The sequence below is a fragment of the Perna viridis genome, chromosome 4, assembly GCF_037379345.1.
Source record: "Perna viridis isolate PV_CMFRI_1.1 ecotype Kerala chromosome 4, ASM3737934v1, whole genome shotgun sequence".
Classification (NCBI taxonomy): Eukaryota; Metazoa; Mollusca; class Bivalvia; order Mytilida; family Mytilidae; genus Perna; species Perna viridis.
The window spans coordinates 51,086,054-51,104,044 of NC_142448.1; the positions used below are offsets into that span (position 1 = coordinate 51,086,054).

General features: G+C 33.3%; 1 protein-coding gene across 2 annotated transcripts; it reads left to right on the forward strand.

The window, feature by feature from the left end:
• Nucleotides 1–10,094: 10,094 nt before the first annotated feature.
• On the forward strand, nucleotides 10,095–17,813 carry LOC148620451 (uncharacterized). Of its 2 annotated transcripts, XM_088581350.1 has the most exons (5): nucleotides 10,095–10,253; nucleotides 11,206–11,316; nucleotides 11,693–11,848; nucleotides 14,314–14,380; nucleotides 14,721–17,813. In XM_088581350.1, the coding sequence occupies exons 3-5, from the start codon at nucleotides 11,749–11,751 to the stop codon at nucleotides 15,583–15,585; spliced, it is 1,032 nt and encodes a 343-aa protein (XP_088437476.1). In that variant the 5' UTR covers nucleotides 10,095–10,253; nucleotides 11,206–11,316; nucleotides 11,693–11,748; the 3' UTR covers nucleotides 15,586–17,813. The 2 variants fall into 2 exon arrangements, with proteins under 2 accessions (XP_088437476.1, XP_088437474.1); XM_088581348.1 differs by lacking the exon at nucleotides 11,206–11,316.
• The last annotated feature ends 178 nt before the right edge of the window (nucleotides 17,814–17,991 follow it).

Sequence of the window (17,991 nt, forward strand, 5' to 3'; positions counted from 1 at the left end):
CATGAGTTTAGACTAATAGTCAAACATTTAAGGTAGCTTATACCTACTTCATGGAGAAATTTTATGCACTAGTTTTGTTAATAGTTTGCAAAATAGTGAAATTACTTACGCAATCTATATAAAATGTTAAACTCGCCTACTTTTAGGTTCAATTATAAAGATAGCGATGATTAGCGGTGATGTACCGAATGTTCCCAGTGTAAAATATTTTCGATAGTTCAAACTGTGAAATAAATTCGGTAATTTCTCTTTCAGACTTTCTCCCGGCAAAACGTTACAACATCAATCCGCGGTTCACAAAATTTAAATTTCATGTTGAAAATAGGAATTCATTCATAAAGGAGGAAATCTACATAATAAAGAGGATAATCAATTGGTTTTCGTGAATTACCAAAATATGACAAGTAACTTGGTTATTCACTCTTCACAATTGATATTTGTCCTATTATTATCTCAAAACTAAGTCCGTTGACTTATATATCAAAATTTCATACTATGTTCGTTCAAGTCCATCTTTGATAAAGATGAGGAAAATCTGTGTATCAAAATAGGCTTTGCATCAAAAGATATTGAGACGAATATCCCTTTGTGTCGGGAACTATCTTCTTACAATTTAGAAATTTTCATAAATGTGTATTTTTTTTACCATTTTTATTGTTTAATAAGTCAATCGAGGGCACTCGACACATGAAATAAATAATGTCATGGTTTTTACTTTTGGATAGCAAATTTATGTAAGTGTTCTGTCTTCCAGGATATTTATTTTTGAATAAGAATCCTATAATGTGTTAGAGTAGAGTTTGAAGACATAAAACTAAAATATTTCTTTTTACCATTGTTTGCTGTAGTTGCTGACTGTTCATTATCAAGTTATAAAAAATATTTTCAAGTTGTAAAAATGTCAATCTTTAAATAAAACAAAATGTTAAATTCGGTTTGCTATTGCTATACTGTGTATTAAGAAAAAATCCCTCATTCGCTGCATTAAAACCAAATGCACAGGATTTTCAAGACCCAAATATAAATTGTACACATTAAGTACTCAAAACAAACAGTATCAAATAGGAAGCCGAAGTCCAATGGTACGTCGTTTGTTTTAAGGAACTGTCGACTTTGCTTGGATAATACCCGTTGTACAAATTTTATTCTCAGTTAATGACGTGGTACCGGTCCAATATGCCAGTAATAGGTATTGCCTGGTTCATAAATTACTGCACGTTCATCCATAACTAACTCATGTAAACTTGTTTTCAACCAAAACTATATGGTTATCGAACTTGGTTTTATACATTAAATATACCGACCAAGAATAAGTTCATTTCATTTAATTTTTAAAGAAATATATACGATCAAGAAATGAGTAAATATGTTTTGATGCAGGTTATGATATATGTTTACTATGACATAACAATTAAATTCTTACCCACTTTCATTTATATAGATATTTACACCTTTGTAATATTCACACACAGTTTGGGTGGATTTATAAATGACACGGAAGTAAATTCCATTGGAGATCCTAGTTCGTTGGGGCCACTCTTACTTACTAAGTCATAAGAAAAAGGATACTAGCTAACAAACATTTAAACGCAAACTATTACTTACCTTGTGACCCAAAAAGAAGGGCCTAAGTCCCCAACTAATTAAGAATCTTCGTATTTTTGCATACTTTTACGTGGTCTAAATAACACATTTCGATGCTATATACGAACACATATACATGATTGCAAACGTTTTTCAAGTCTCATTGGAATGACTCATGACGTAGTTGCAAAATTCTGTCATGAAATGCATTTTATTATTGCATAGTATTTCATTTTAGTCGTTTCAGTAATATTTGACCTTTAAAAAAGGAATAGCAACAAAAACTACAAAGGGAGTTCAAAAGAAATATTGATAAAATAACCTGAATACTTAATCTAACAATTATAATATGTCAAATTATGAAAACGAGATGACAAACAAAGACTTAGGATGTCATAATCCTTTTAAACACCTAACGCGTCATGGTTGGTCCCAAAATGTATTGCCAGGCCTCTTTCAATACTGTTAACTTCCATACCTACGTACAGCTGTCAAAGAGGGTCTCCAGGGCACTTGTTATTCTCATGTTTTTATCAATTCAATTCCGAAATTCGAAAGATCTGGAAAATCTTTATGCTAGATTATTATCGGAATATAATAGCATCATAATTTTGAAACTTTTTATACTACTACCACTTCATGTTTAGTTGAAATGCAATATTGTTACTTCGGCAAAAAGATGGATCACCTAGAAAAATTTACGTAGTAAATAATTGGCGAAAAATCTTCACAATTCGTTTTCCTTTGTATAAACGATATAAAGAAGAAACTATAAAATTGCTGAAATGTTTAATCGACAACATGATCACTCCCAACTACGCTGTCTTTTTGTATCTCGCTAGAATTCTAACAAATAGGCTTCTGGAAAAGGGTTATGTTGCTACAAGATTGAAGTCGTCACTACAAACGTTCCATGGTCGTCATCATGAAGTCGTGGATCGTTACGGTGTATCCATCTGCGCCATGAAAACTGATTTGTTCAACGTGTCATAGTTTTCCTTTCCTCTTTCGTCTACCACGGACTTGACTTTTTTATGAGCAACTCGGCGGGTGTTTCTAGAAAAGCAGAGGACGCTTACCCTACCAGTGCACCTTGGGCATGCTTTGTATGTATGATTTTAGTTACTTTATGTTCTTTCTTGTGTATGTCTGTTTTCCATGTCTTATCTTTGTCCCTGGATTGCATTCATTTGATTACTGCTATAACTTTGGTTTCCTTGATTACTCCTCCCTCCCAAGTGGTGGGCACATTTTTGAACAGACGGTTGGCATCCCAATGGAAACAAATTTAACTCTGCTAATCACTGACCTATTACTTTACTCGTATAAGTCTGACTTTATAGTTTTATCTTATCCAAACGAAAGAACATCGTTTAGCCAGAGGCCTGGCAGTACATTTTACCTATTTGATTTTCGCTATGAAGATGAAGTTTTGTCTCTAAACTACCGTATATTCAGGTATTGCATACATTGCATCTATTTAAAAGAATACTAGCGACACAATTAAGTATTCTTAAAGTTCGGTGGAAATTAAAACAAACTCATGAATAAACTATATTACAATCATGATGCCTTTTCATTTCTTCCGATTTTAGATCTGGGAACATTGATCCCTTCAGCACCTGTATATGGTGTTTTTATTTATCATAATCTATACGGAACGCAGACTTTTTGTAGCGTGCTTAACTTCCTACATGCTTCCAGATATCACTACAAACGTTTTATGGTTGAAGTCGCGAACTCATGGATAGTTACGGTATATCCACCTGCACAATGAGAAATGCTTGTTTACTGTGTCACAATGTTCCTCTTTCGTCTACCCGGACATGATGTTTTATGAGCGTAGGAACAACTCGGCGCATGTTTTCAGGAAGACTGTAGAGTTTGCTAACCTTACCTGTGCACTTGGTCCATGGTTAGAGTTTTTACGAACTTTACGATAACTCTTCCGAATCAACTTCACATGTTCTACACAACTACCAGAGCTTTATTTAAATCTAAACTGTTGAATAATTTTGATTACCCCATTCCTAAAATAAATAAATAAATAAATAAATAAATAAATAAAAATAATTAAGAAAAAAAAACAAAACCGTTCGAAGTATTTACCATCGAATTTCTGCCCTATATATTTTCTGAGTGGAAAATATACTTAAAACAGAAATTAATTCGAAAGGTGTAGGGGCATTCCACTATGGATTTTGCCAGAAATATCAACTTTGTTGTTATAATATAAACATTATAAAATGTAAGTAAAATTATTTTTGTGGCATTTGTCCATTGTTATGACGTCGTTTTGGTTCCACATTGGTGTTACATCATTTGTCAAAACTGCTTATTGTTTTTTTCTGGCGTATTTACATCTAGAAAGGTATGCTCACACCCGAGAAACAACTTTATATTTTGACATATAATAAACTATATAATAAGGAATGTATTCACTAAATATGAAGTTGTTTCTTTTATGTGGACACTTCCATGACAAATATATGACCAGAAAGTGATAAAAAGTACAAAATCTGACAGAATATCTGTTACTTTATGTTTTTCATACAAGTGCCGTGGTTCAAAACACAAAAATTCATATCTACGAGTGGTTTGAAATATCTCTTGACGTGCTGATTTGTGTGTGTATAACTTTGCAATGACAAAGTTTGCCATAGCAATTACATGTGTTACTGGTATGGATTTCTTGGTTCATACTGTGATGTTTCAGAGGAACAGTGGGAAAGACAAAGAAGAAATATTTGATTCTGAGGAAGAGGGTGAACAAGGAATTCTGTGTCTTGTTATCCCGAATGTAATGATACTCAAAATGTTTTATAATACTTTTAAAGTATTTACAAATACTAAAAGATACGAGATTCCTCTTCACTTGAGGAAAATAAGTACACGAACACCAATGAAACCGTCGATAAAATAAGCTTTCAGTAAAATTCAGTATGTAGTTGATATTTTGTACAAATAAATCTGATATTTATTAAATATATTTTGAAAAAAAAACACTTTCAACTACAACGCTTTATAAGGACATTATGATAGATAATGAATTAGTGTTATCTTTCTTAGGTGTTTCTGTTAAAAGGAACACTGTGATTGTTTTATAGTATCATTATTAGTATTGAGATTATTCCTCTTGTACAAGTCCTTTCGCCAATACCTGCACTTAGAATGAAAGACAAGGAAATTATAAAATGGAAATATAACTTGAACACTCAGTCAAACAATTATGATTCGATTACACAAACAAGACAGAAAATGAAGAGAAATTGATGCTCTGATAGATAATGGAAATGACATTTTACGATTAAAATATATATCAATGTTAGTTATGAACTACAAAGAGATAACCAAATATTTTCATTTTTATTATTATAAGCATTACAAAAAGCCTTTGTTAAAGAAAAATTGCACTTCATTAGTGTAAAATTATTTATATGTGTACATGTTTATAACTTGATTTTTTTTAAACATATCATTTTATGTTAGCCGACAATAACATTTCGCTCATTGCTACAGTTTTTCTATCTAAATAAATTCAAAATGCAACAATCGGTGTGTTTGTTTCTCCGTCTTGATACTGGCAGAAAAAGTATATAATTTTAAGTTCAACATCTATCACATTTTAATGAATACATCAGCCGAAACGAATGATAAACGCGGCCGATCTATCCTCCATATGAACACTCAGTCAAACAATTTTTACATTATAACATATAACTTTATTCAAGTCGATGTATCATCTCCTGGACCATAGGTCATTTATGATATGACCAGCATAGTATTCAGACTTAACTGTTTCGAGTCATATCATAAAGTATTTTCTTCAATTTGCATGAGCACATACTACGAAACTCCAAAAACATGGACACTGCGTATCTTTTATAACACATGATATAGCTTCTCGATGCTGTAAGGCCTGTTTTGATATTTGGTTTTACTACTTTTTGTATACAATATATTTGTCAATCTTGAACTACCTAAATTTGTGGTATGTTCTCTAATGAGAGAATTTTCTTTTATGTTCGTATACAGCATACCTAATTTTTATTTTTTCATGTGAATGGTTTTTTTTTAAATAAATCATTCAGTCCTTCTTTGAACTCAAAATCAATAAATGTAATTGCGTTCTTTTTAAGATCTACGGTTATCGACCTTGCTTTAACAGCATTATGATATTAGAGGTACGCTTAAGTTATCATTTTACTGAATTTCATTTAAATACAATATAGTCAATTATGTTTGAATGCTAACAAAAAACATTTAATAGCAAAACATAGCCTCAAATGGGATGGTGACAAACGACTCAGTCATTTTATAGTGAAACCTGCCGAAATCGTACCATGAATAATCCAAAAACCTGTCTTAACCAGATACTTTCTGTAGTCCACTTTTCTCTCAATTTTAATGTATTTTGAACCATGGTAAACCGAACATCTGTCTGTATTGAACAAATTTTAAAGTCCGAAAGATGTTCGGTTCAGATAGATTGCACTGTTTCTACACACACAGTGATATTTAAATATAAATCTGGATTTAATTTCAGCGAGGATTTTTTTTATATTATTGGTCCACCATTACCCCTTGTTCAAGACCGAAATAAATTCAATCATTCAGTTCAAGATCTACGGTTATCGACCTTGTTTTTACAGCATAATTATGGGAGAAGTTAATGTTGTTATTCTACCGAATTTTATTTTAATAGACATAATCAATTATATTTTAACGCCAATTATGAACATTTATTAGGAAAACTAAGCCTCAAATGGAAAATTAACCATTTGTTATCTAAGTACGACACCGTCATTATATCTACACACAGCTTTGAGTTATTTAAATATAAAGCCGGATTTAATTTCAGTGGACGAGTAATCAAGGGAACCAAGATTATAGCGGTAATCAAATGTAATCCAGGGACAAAGACCAGACATGGAAAACAGACATACATACAAAGTAACAAAAGCAAATGAGCAACTCGGACTCCACTAAAATTGGGAGCATGGACCAGGTGCACTGGTAGGGTAAGCGTCCTCTACTTTTCTAGAAACACCCGCCGAGTTGCTCATAAAAGTATAGTCTGGGGTAGACGAAAGAGGAAAGGAAAACTATAACACATTGAACAAATAAGTTTTCATGGCGCTGGTGGATACACCGTAACGATCCACGAGTTCATGATGACGACCATAAAACTTTTGTAGTGATGACTACAATCTTGTAGCAACATAACCCTGTTCCAGGAGCCTATTTGTTAGAATCCTAGCGCGATACAAAATGGCTGCGTAGTCTCGGCAAGCTCTGGCATAGCGTATGAGTTGTGATATGAACACTCCATACGCAGGTGAGATTCTAATTCTATGGGGCCACTTTTACTATTGATTCACGACCAAAATTAAATAATTCCCGCAATTCATTACCGCTATATATCTTTCGGGCATAAGTCCCCACATGGAGAAAGAATCTTCGTTTTCTTTTTGGGGTATAAACTTACCTTCTTTCCCAAAGAAGTTTCCATCAGACTTTCAATGATTCAATCTTCTATACTTGGGAAACGTCATGTGCAACGAAACATTTGAAGTCGGGCCAAATTTAGAATGCGTATTTATATTTTAATTGGAACGAACTGCATAACGGAAAGTACATAAAACAACTGACTGTAAAGCACCACGTGAATCAAGGAAAAAGAAACTTTTTAACCTCTTTGGCGCTTATCCTACCGGTGCACCTGGTCCATACTCCCAGTTCTTAGTGGAGTCCGAGTTGATCATTTCATTTGTTTATTTGTACGTGTTATTTCAGTTATTTCATGTTCTGAATTGTGCGTCTATTTTCCTTGTTTAGAACAATCAACACCAAAAGCAATCAAGAACAAAACAGAACATAACATAAACATAACAAGTAAAGTATGTAATAGTTATCAAGGAACCCTAGATTATAGCGGAAATCAAAAGAATGTAATACAGCAACAAAGACCAGACATGAAAATAGACACACACAACAAATAATATAACCAAAATAGTATGTACAAAGCAACAACTATTACGAGCAAAACAGACTCAACTAAAAACTAGGAGCATGAACCAGGTGTACCAGTAGGGGAAGCGTTCTCTGCTTGTCTAGAAATACCCAGTTGCTCATAAAAAATCAAACACAGGGTAGACGAAAGATGAAAGGTAAACTATGACACGTCTAACCAATATGTTCTCATGGTGCTAATGGATACAACGAAATGATCCACAGGTTTATGATGATGACCATATAACTTATATATAACATATAACATATATATTGTAGTAATATAACCCTGTTCAAGAAGCATAATTTTAAGAAGTCTAGGGCGATATAAAACGTCTGCGCAGTTACTGCATAATGTATGAAAACTCGGTTCGGAGGTGCTGAAGGGATGTTGCCAGAGATGAAAGGAAGGTTGACAATACGTATAGTTTGGTCAAAAATTTTCCCTTACCATCAATCTCTAAGTGTAGGTCAAGATATGAGGCTCACTTCACAGTCTGTAGTATCCTGAAATAATCTGAAGTTCTTTGGGTTAGATGTTAGGTATCAAATCCCCGCAACTAGGATTGTTTAAAGATAATACGTCATTTATATAGCGGAAACTAAAAAGATGTAGCAAAATGATGTTCCTCCGTTTGGATCAGATAAGCTATAAATAAACCTCGACCTACTAATGTTTGCATATTGTTTTGTTTTGTCAGATTTCTGAATGACAAAGATAACCATAACAATAACATGTGTAACTTGATTTTATGCTGAATGCGGCACTGTATAATCGAGATAGTGGGAAATATTTGATTCTAAAGCGGAAGAGAGTGAGGACGCTTACTGATTGTACTGCCAATTATGATAATAACTATATATATTAAAATAATTTTAAAATGCTCATAAATTAGAATGTGATACGCAATTCCATCTCAAAAATGAAAACTAGTGAAAAACAATAAAACTGAGTTCTCAGCAAGGTAGAAATAGGAACAGATATAGTTAAACGAAGCAGATGCACCATCGGATGACCTATATAAAAATATTAAATATTTGTGGATGATATTTGTAGATTTCAATTTTAATAAAAAATACAATATACATACAAACACATATATATATATATATATATATATATATATATATAAGTAGAATGGGTCCCAATCGACTGTTCTTGTCATTTACAGAACCTTGAGTTCAATATTTAAAACATAACATTTTTCCGTGTAAAAACAGATACACAATTGCAAATGTCGTTTTACTCTAGACTTTCTTATTAGACTATTTCTTTTCTCTACTGCCTAGATTCCATATGTTCTGAGATTTTGTTTGTAATTTCATTTGCATGTTATTTTTTTTGTAGTGTAATAGTAGGTAAAATATCGTCCTGTTTTGATGTTTGTATCAAATTGAAAGGCAGAAGATTATTTAGTTTGATATTATTTCATGTTAAACAAATTCATCCGAACGTAATATGAAATTACCTTCATTCATAGAGTAAAGCCTGTGTAAACCGATACACTTGTGGACTGTGGGGTGTCCTTATCTTGGACAGTTGTTTGTTTTTTCCCTGGTTCAAAATACATTTTAACTGACATGAATAAATTAAAACAAGTGTCTGGTGTAGACAGATATTTGTCTTTTTTCAGGTTTCGGTTTAAATAGGTTTCACTGTATTGAAAAATTGCAAAGTCCATCTTAACGAGGTAGACCTAGGGTAAGGGACATACTCCTGAAATCAGTGATATGCTTGTATCGTATTCAATTTCACTAAGGCCTTTCAAGCTTTCATTTGAAAGAGAAGAAAATCAGTACAAGTTACTTTAATGCTTACATGTGATTGATATAAAATGCTGAATTCAAACGTTCCAATGATTTGTTGTTCATGAGGTGTGTCCCTTACCTTAGGTATTTCGTTCCTCTTTACAATTGTTTTATTTTTAGCAGTTCTATTACTCTATTACTATTACGAACGACTCTTGTCCGTCTTTTTGATTTTCTAGTTTTGCACTTTGTAATCGCATGGATAGTTATTTACAATCATGTGATAGTCCGTTTCGTTATAATACAGCACTGTTAATTAAATTTTTCAAGTGACATTAAATTGTTACATGTGCTCATACTTCCTGATAATGGATGTATTAACAGCGATAAAATGTCTATTTCGACATTCTGTCCAGATTAAGTTAATTACTCAATAGACCCTTTTGTTTTGGAGTTGATGAACATTTTCAACATACACTTCCTTGAGGTACAGCTTTGGTACAGCTTTGGTAGAACAAGGGAATTTTCCTAGCGGAAGTGTTAAACTGAGATTAGCTTGTTTAAATATTTGAATCACTGCTATGGTACTCATATAGAGCATGTTTGTGGATTTACGTATTTACATTCAATACATTTCCGCGTTGTTTATACACTTTCTCCTCTTACAATAAATACAATGGTCGACATACTTCCCTATATATGAAAATATATATATACAAAAAACAGAACCCATTATACATTGTATTTCCGTTCGTGGTACCACATGTTGGCCAAAGTGTCGACTATTTAAAGTACATGGGTTTCCTGTATAAGGCATCAATTGGGACATCAAATTCATGTATATGTATTTAGAAATCAAATGAGTCAACCCGCTGATCACTTTGGCTTAGACATAGATACTACAGCAGGTAAGTTGGCTCATTTAAGGCTGAAGTTGTATGAAATAAACTAATGCAAATCAACAACATACATACAAGAACAAATATTGTGAGCGAGTAATTAACTTTGCAATTTTTTGTGTGTTGAGCACAGTATTATATTAACATGCATGTACCACTCTTTAGTAACATGGTGTTACAGAAATGTGTATCAGTTTCTTTCCCCTAGATCCATCATTTTCATTTCCATGTAAATTAAATTATGTTAAGTGAAAAAAAAATGGAACTAAGTTAAGAACATTTTTTATCAGACGCAGTTGGTATAGTTTTGCTTTTAACCCTTTGATGGAAACCAAATTGTAGTGCTGTTCAATGAATGGCCTAAATTTAATATTGGTTTCCTAGTATAAGCGATCGTATAACTGTACAGAAATTTGAAATTGTGTACCAAGTTCAATTAGAATAAAACATAAGAAAAATTAGTGCCTCGACTTTCTTCTTTTAAAGTTTGTAATTGCAATTCATACATTTGCGTATGAATTGGGTTAAAGATATTGTTTTTGAGTTTGATTTGTAATTGAAATAGCCAAGCGCATTTATTTTCATTTTTTGATTTTGTTTAAATCATTGAAGTATGATTGAATCAAATATGCCGAAACCATGCTTTTAAGTAAAAAATCCAAAATCTCAACAGTTATCCACGAGATAGTATAAATACTTGTAATATTTCATTAAAATTTTGAAAATTTTTAAGGAATGGCTGTTATATTTTTTCGTTCTATGAAGAAATAACATCAATCACATGGGACACACTAAATAACTTTTGACCACTTCAGAACAGTCTGTACGTGCATTGAATGTGTGGTTATATTTGTAATAAACATTGATTCACAATTTGGAAATGCTTTGCCTTGTAAAACTGATTCAAATAAAATATTATAGGGTATTATAACATTTTTATGCAACTACAATACAAATACAGGAACATCAAAAGAACAAAACTTGAAATTGCGTCGACGTATTAATCAATCAGGCGCCGTAAAAACTTCACAACTTTCATAGAGATACACATATTGTACAGTACCAATATAAGGTGAATTTGGTCCCATTCTATAAAGTATGAGGGGATAGGGAATGGGAAGAAAGGAATTTAGAACGGGGAATAGAAACTCTGTATGGGGGATGGGAATGATATGGAATTTAGTGTTTAAAAAAGGAGAATGGATATGGTGAATATATAAAAAAGAAAACAATCCTACCGAATGAAAATCATCAGTTTTTATATAAAAAATCAATTAAATTGAAGAAAACGTTAAATGTTGCGGAATTAAAAAAAATTGATAATAAAAGGACTTGATAAAAATGTAATGGAGATCATAAGGGAAGAAGTGAGAATGTGAACAATGAGAAATCATTGAATTAACTTATTTAAATTAGATTATATATGAATGATGTATAATTTATTCCAGCATGTGGTCACTATAAGTGAAACGCATTTAGCCTTCCTCATATATAGATTGCCGAAATGTTCGATCACTGCTACATAACTTCTTCTGGAAACAGTACAAGGGTGTTGATAACCTTAACGCAATTACACGAACACTGCTTACAAGTCCTGATTTTATGTAAGTAGACATATGCCAAATGTAATGCACATTAAAACATGTTAGGGCTAAATCTTTTTCATCTATGTCCGACAAAATTTTCTTAACTACGTTTACAATTTCGGTTTTTAAGTTGCCTTTGTTATGTTAACAATAGACAGACTTTCTTTGTAACTATCCTTTATGCGTTTGTTATGTTGCTTATAGGAGGTCTGTCTTCGGTTGTTTGCCCTACCGGTGCACCTGGTTCATGCTCCCAGTGTTTAGTGGTGTCCGAGTTGCTCATTTGCTTTTGTTACTATGTATGTATGATTTTAGTTAGTTATGTTTTTTGTTGTTTCTGTCTGTTTTCCATGTCTAGTCTATGTCCCTGGATTATATTATTTTGATTACCGCCATAACCTTGGTTCCCTTGATTACTCTTTTAATCTTCGTAATGGATAGTTGTAGCCGTAATCATCAAATAGTTCCATATTTTATCATAGGAAGTATTTATTTTGTTAAAACGGAGAACAATAGAATAGTTTCTGATAAGAACGTCTTTACCATTAATGTCTCGTTGTTAGCACTTTCGCTGGATAGGATTATATTTACCATTAATGTCTCGTTGTAAGCACTTTCGCTGGATAGGATTATATTTACCATAAATGTCTCGTTGTTAGCACTTTCGCTGGATAGGAACGTCTTTACCATTAATGTCTCGTTGTTGGCACTTGCGCTGGATAGGAACGTCTTTACCATTAATGTCTCGTTGTTAGCACTTTCGCTGGATAGGATTATATTTACCATTAATGTCTCGTTAGCACTTTCGCTGGATAGGATTACATTTACCATAAATGTCTCGTTGTTAGCACTTTCGCTGGATAGAAACGTCTTTACCATTAATGTCTCGTAGTTGGCACTTCCGCTGAATAGGAACGTCTTTACCATTAATGTCTCGTTTTTAGTACTTTCGCTGGATAGGATTGTATTTACCATAAATGTCTCGTTGTTAGCACTTTCGCTGGATAGGAACGTCTTTACCATTAATGTCTCGTTGTTGGCACTTTCGCTGGATAGGAACGTCTTTACCATTAATGTGTCGTTGTTAGCACTTTCACTGGATAAGAACGTCTTTACCATTAATGTCTCGTTGTTAGCACTTTCACTGGATAGGTTTATATTATATTTACCACAAATGTCTCGTTGTTAGCACTTTATTTGGAAAGGAACGTCTTTACCATTAATGTCTCGTTGTTGGCACTTCCGCTGGATAGGAACGTCTTTACCATTAATGTTTCGTTGTTAGCACTTTCGCTGGATAAGCATGTCTTTACCATTAATGTCTCGTTGTTGGCACTTTCGCTGGATAGGAACGTCTTTACCATTAATGTGTCGTTGTTAGCACTTTCACTGGATAAGAACGTCTTTACCATTAATGTCTCGTTGTTAGCACTTTCACTGGATAGGTTTATATTATATTTACCACAAATGTCTCGTTGTTAGCACTTTATTTGGAAAGGAACGTCTTTACCATTAATGTCTCGTTGTTGGCACTTCCGCTGGATAGGAACGTCTTTACCATTAATGTTTCGTTGTTAGCACTTTCGCTGGATAAGCATGTCTTTACCATTAATGTCTCGTTGTTGGCACTTGCGCTGGATAGAAACGTCTTTACCATTAACGTCTCGTTGTTAGCACTTTCGCTGGATAGCATTATATTTACCATTAATGTCTCGTTGTTGGCACTTTCGCTGGATAAGAACGTTTTTACAATTAATGTCTCGTTGTTGGCACTTGCGCTGGATAGGATTGAATTATAATTTTGAGGTTGACTGTTGTAATATCATGGATGGAAATATATATACGATGAAATCTGCCGAACCCTATTAAAAACCGACCGAACACCTGTCTACATCAGACGTTTGTTTAATACATGTAAGTTCATTTTCTTATTTTGAACATGAATTAACCAAAAATCTGTCTTAACCAAGCGAATTCTATAGTCCAAAGTCTATTCGCTTAACACTTCGCTCAATTAATTGAATTTAATCAACTTTCGACTATTATACGTATTTGTTTTTCTTACATACACCAGAAATAAAACGTGAAAGCAAAAAGCCTGACATTTCTATAATTTGAAATTAGAATCGGACGTCAAGACTTTATTGTAATCTGTAATAATGAATACATTAAATATGCATTCTGGGCCCAGTGTTAAAAACTTTTTCCACTGGATAAATATTTTTCCAGGGGATAACTTGCATAAATTTCACTAGGCTCTTCCAATGGTTATCTCGTATAGATTTCACTGGACTTATACAATGGATATTTTTTGTCAAGCGAATACAATTTTTGAACAACTTTGACCTGAATTTCAAACGTGATTTTGCCATGAGTTACTTTGATCATGTACTTGGTAAAGTGGAAACAATCTTTGTTATTCATGAAAATGACAATTGTTTGTTTTTTATAGGTTTTTATTCTCTTCTTTTGTTTATTTCTAGTATATGCAGGAATGTTTGTGTCAGGCTTGTTGGTTGCTGTTTGTGGATTTGTGTATTGTTATCACAGGTAGTATTTTGTCTTTGTGTAACATATTTACTAAATTATTTGACATAAAACCTTTTATATATATATGTTTTTAAATCAGGTCCGAGGTAGAAAAGGGTAAGTGTAGGATTGTTAAACCTGTTTTTATATTTTAGAATCAAAACGGAAGACAGAACAAATAAATAGTCAATAACAAAACGAGGTTTGAAATATAAATACTCCATTTATAGGCAATCATGATTAAGTATGATTTGTGTATCTTACATGATCCAGTAAATAAGTTTACTGCTCTATCAAGGATGAGCTATTGTACCAGATTTTTAAGAGTATTTTTTGAAATGCCAATTTGTTCTTTGTTAAGGAAAAAGATAAGACGCCACAAGGAACTTGACTTAAATGAGAAAAAATCTCCATGGAGCAGGGCAAGGAGGGGGAGAGAACAAGTCCAGCTGTTGTGGTCAAGACGTCTGTCTTTTACGGATAATGCTAATGATGATTTCACTTTAAAGATGTCAGTCTCGCGTCCAAGCGACACTGGTAAACAAACAACACAAAATCGACATAATCAACCATTTATCAATACCAGATCTCCATTCCACCCAAAAGACGGAGTTACTGGACTTGTTCTGTCAACTGAAGTTCAAGACCGTATGTTCTTCATTGAAAAGGAAGACAACAAGGAAAAAGCCACAACAAATCAAAAGACTTTCGAAAAAGAAAATGTTTCCAAAGATTTAATTAATGATTTTTTGAATATCAATGAAACCACTGCCGACAGTTATTTCCAAAATACTGAGAGAAAAGTTAGAAAAGAAACGAATGTGAACAATATGTTACCCACTCATGGTGAGAGGAAGAAAGTGATAAACGTTCCACCTGTGAAACTGGAGAAGAATAAAGATTTTCCGAGCTATCGTTCTCCATCACTACTTAAACGTGCAATGTCCAATCTACATGGAGAAAAAAATGTAAATAAAGACCTTGCTTTGTTTGAAAGCGAAACTCATAAACCAACATGTAGTCCAAACATAGAACGTCTTATAAGGAAATTTGAGACCTCAACCAATACTGTCCCAGCCGTTTCTATAGAAAGCGAGTCCCCTTCGAGTACCACAACAATGGAGACTGGTCCAAAGAGAATAAGTAGAAATCATAGCTATATTGATTTTTCTTCTGATAAGATCTTTATAGACGGGAAAGTCTACAAAACCAAAAGCTGTGAATAAAACAACTGTTTTACGTTTGGTCAAAAGCTGTTGAAGTCATATTTACACGTACACATGTGATACGATGCAAGATGCAAATTATGAGATTTGAAAATTCTGGTCAAGAATTTCGAACAAATATTTTTTGATAATTTTTATCTGTAGATATTGACAGAAACTGTGAAAGTATAGACAGTATCCTAAATTTGGGAAAACAAATAAATTATACTCCCCCACTCTCCCGGTAAGGATTATTTGGGGTAAAATGGCAGTTAACTTAATGAAGAGCATGGGAGAAATTCACACGAGAAATTGATGCTGATTGACTTTAAGTATAAATTCGATTTTTCAAGCCAAACAAGGCCCTTACTGTCTGCAAACATTCGTCGATAATTATCGGGTTGGAAGGCCAACATCGTTTCAGACAAAAGTTGTTATATGAGTATGATTATTTTGGTACAAGTTTTTTTCCAGTAGGGCTGTATAATTCCGGGTTTCCCAATTTAGAATATTGTCTATAGTATATGTATATTGTTTATAATGTTTTGTAGTTTATCATTTGTTTTGGTATATATTTTTAAAAAAGTAGTGTAGTGTTTTAGGTCATCATGATTTTGATCAAAAACAATTTTCGGGTTGTGTCCTTATTGTATGACTTAAGATATAACTCTGATCTCAACCCCCGCCTGGAAATAATTTGGATTGATATGACCTACGATGAGGGCATAACTTTTGTAGGTTTAAACTGGTCTGGAGTTGGTATGTCATTTAAATGCTAGTAGTCCTTTGTTTTTGCGTTTGTGCAACGTGTTATCAGCTTCTTTACTTCAGCTTTAACAAGGGACTCAGACCTTTTAGAAGATTTTAAAGTACGTTTTTTTTGTATATTTTTCCACAGTGGCCAGATTTAAAAGTGGGAGTTTTGTGATCACGCCAAAGTACTTTAACCCCGCCGCATGTTTTGCGCATGTCGTAAGTGAGGAGTTTCTGGCCTCTGTATGTCTTTGTTCATTTTCACTTTCAGTTTACTCCAATGTTGCTGTAGTATAAAGAGGCAACTCCTTTGCTGTAGCTGTTGTTTTTAGGGACAGCTGCAACCTGCGTCGTTCTGTTAGGACGTCTTCTCGTTCATTGACGAGTGGCTTGAGCTAATATTGTTAATCTCGGTGGGGTTGTTGTCTATTTGACATATTCACTATATCCATTATTGTTATATTCGTTAAATTATAGTTTCACAGAAATGTATAAATGCTTGAATTTTAAGTCCATCGTCTAAGAATCGGGCAAAATGTATATCAGGTGTGGCACATGAAGAAAAAAAAAACACAGAGATTTTGTTGCATTAACCAATTAATTATACCTGATAACCACAATAAATAACCATAAAATTTTTTGGAAAATTTGTCTTTTTAAGATATTGATAGGTCGAATTAAGTTGGAATGCACTATTGAAAAATGGCGGGAACATTTTCCAGAACTTTTCCTTATATAAGCAGTCAAAAATTATCTACGTCACCAATGCTTTGGGATAAATATAAATAGCTTTTCAGTTGTTTACTATATGTATTTGCATATATTTGAGGCAAAAAGGACCAAATTGAGAAAAATGATGTGCCACTCATTGCCTGATTTTTACACAGGATGGTACTTATTTCGTCAACTGTATCAGTTGTATCAAACAAGTTTTTGATGGAGCTCTGATTTATTTGATTATGTTTTAGTCATTTTTCATATTTACGGAATGCAAGCCATTTTAGCCCGTTTTTCAAAGGGACGTAACCCATCAGCACCCGACAACCTGGTTGGCGGTCTAATTGGAGAATGGGAAAACAGTAAACATTTTTCTTTGAAACTAAACTTTATATAATCAATCGATTAATCAAGGGAACCAAGGTTATAGCGGTAATCAAAGGAATGTAATCCAGGGACAAAGGCCAGACATGGGAAACAGATTTACACAACAAAGAACATAAAGTAACTGAAATCACACATACAAAGCAATAAAAGCAAATGAGAAACTCGGACCCCCACTAAAAACTGGCAGCATGGACCAGGTGCATCGGTAGGGTAAGCGTCCTCTGTATCCATGTACTGACCGCGGCTGTGGTAAATTGAATACTTGAATTTGAATTCTACATAGTTCTATTGTTCCAACTTGACTTGACAGTTAACCAGTATGTCGGATGACAAATTTGAAGAAAGTGACTTCCCTTTGCTTAAGATCTAAAAAAAAAAAAAAAAAAAACAAAGGTAAAGTCGGGAATGTGAAAAAGGACTATTTGACTTGTTCATATTTATGTGTCTTTCCAGGCGATGTCGTGATTTAAATTATCTATCAGAACGTATATATCTATTAGATATCATGGTATATTTATATAAACTTCTTTTTGGACATCTAAACTTCCCTTAATATCAAGGGATATCAAA

Coding starts and splice junctions, on each gene's coding strand:
- LOC148620451 (XM_088581350.1), top strand. CDS start 11,749: ATGTTCGATCACTGCTACATAACTTCTTCTGGAAACAGTACAAGGGTG. Junction 11,849..14,313: donor CTTACAAGTCCTGATTTTAT/GTAAGTAGACAT, acceptor GTTTATTTCTAG/TATATGCAGGAATGTTTGTG. Junction 14,381..14,720: donor TTTGTGTATTGTTATCACAG/GTAGTATTTTGT, acceptor TTCTTTGTTAAG/GAAAAAGATAAGACGCCACA.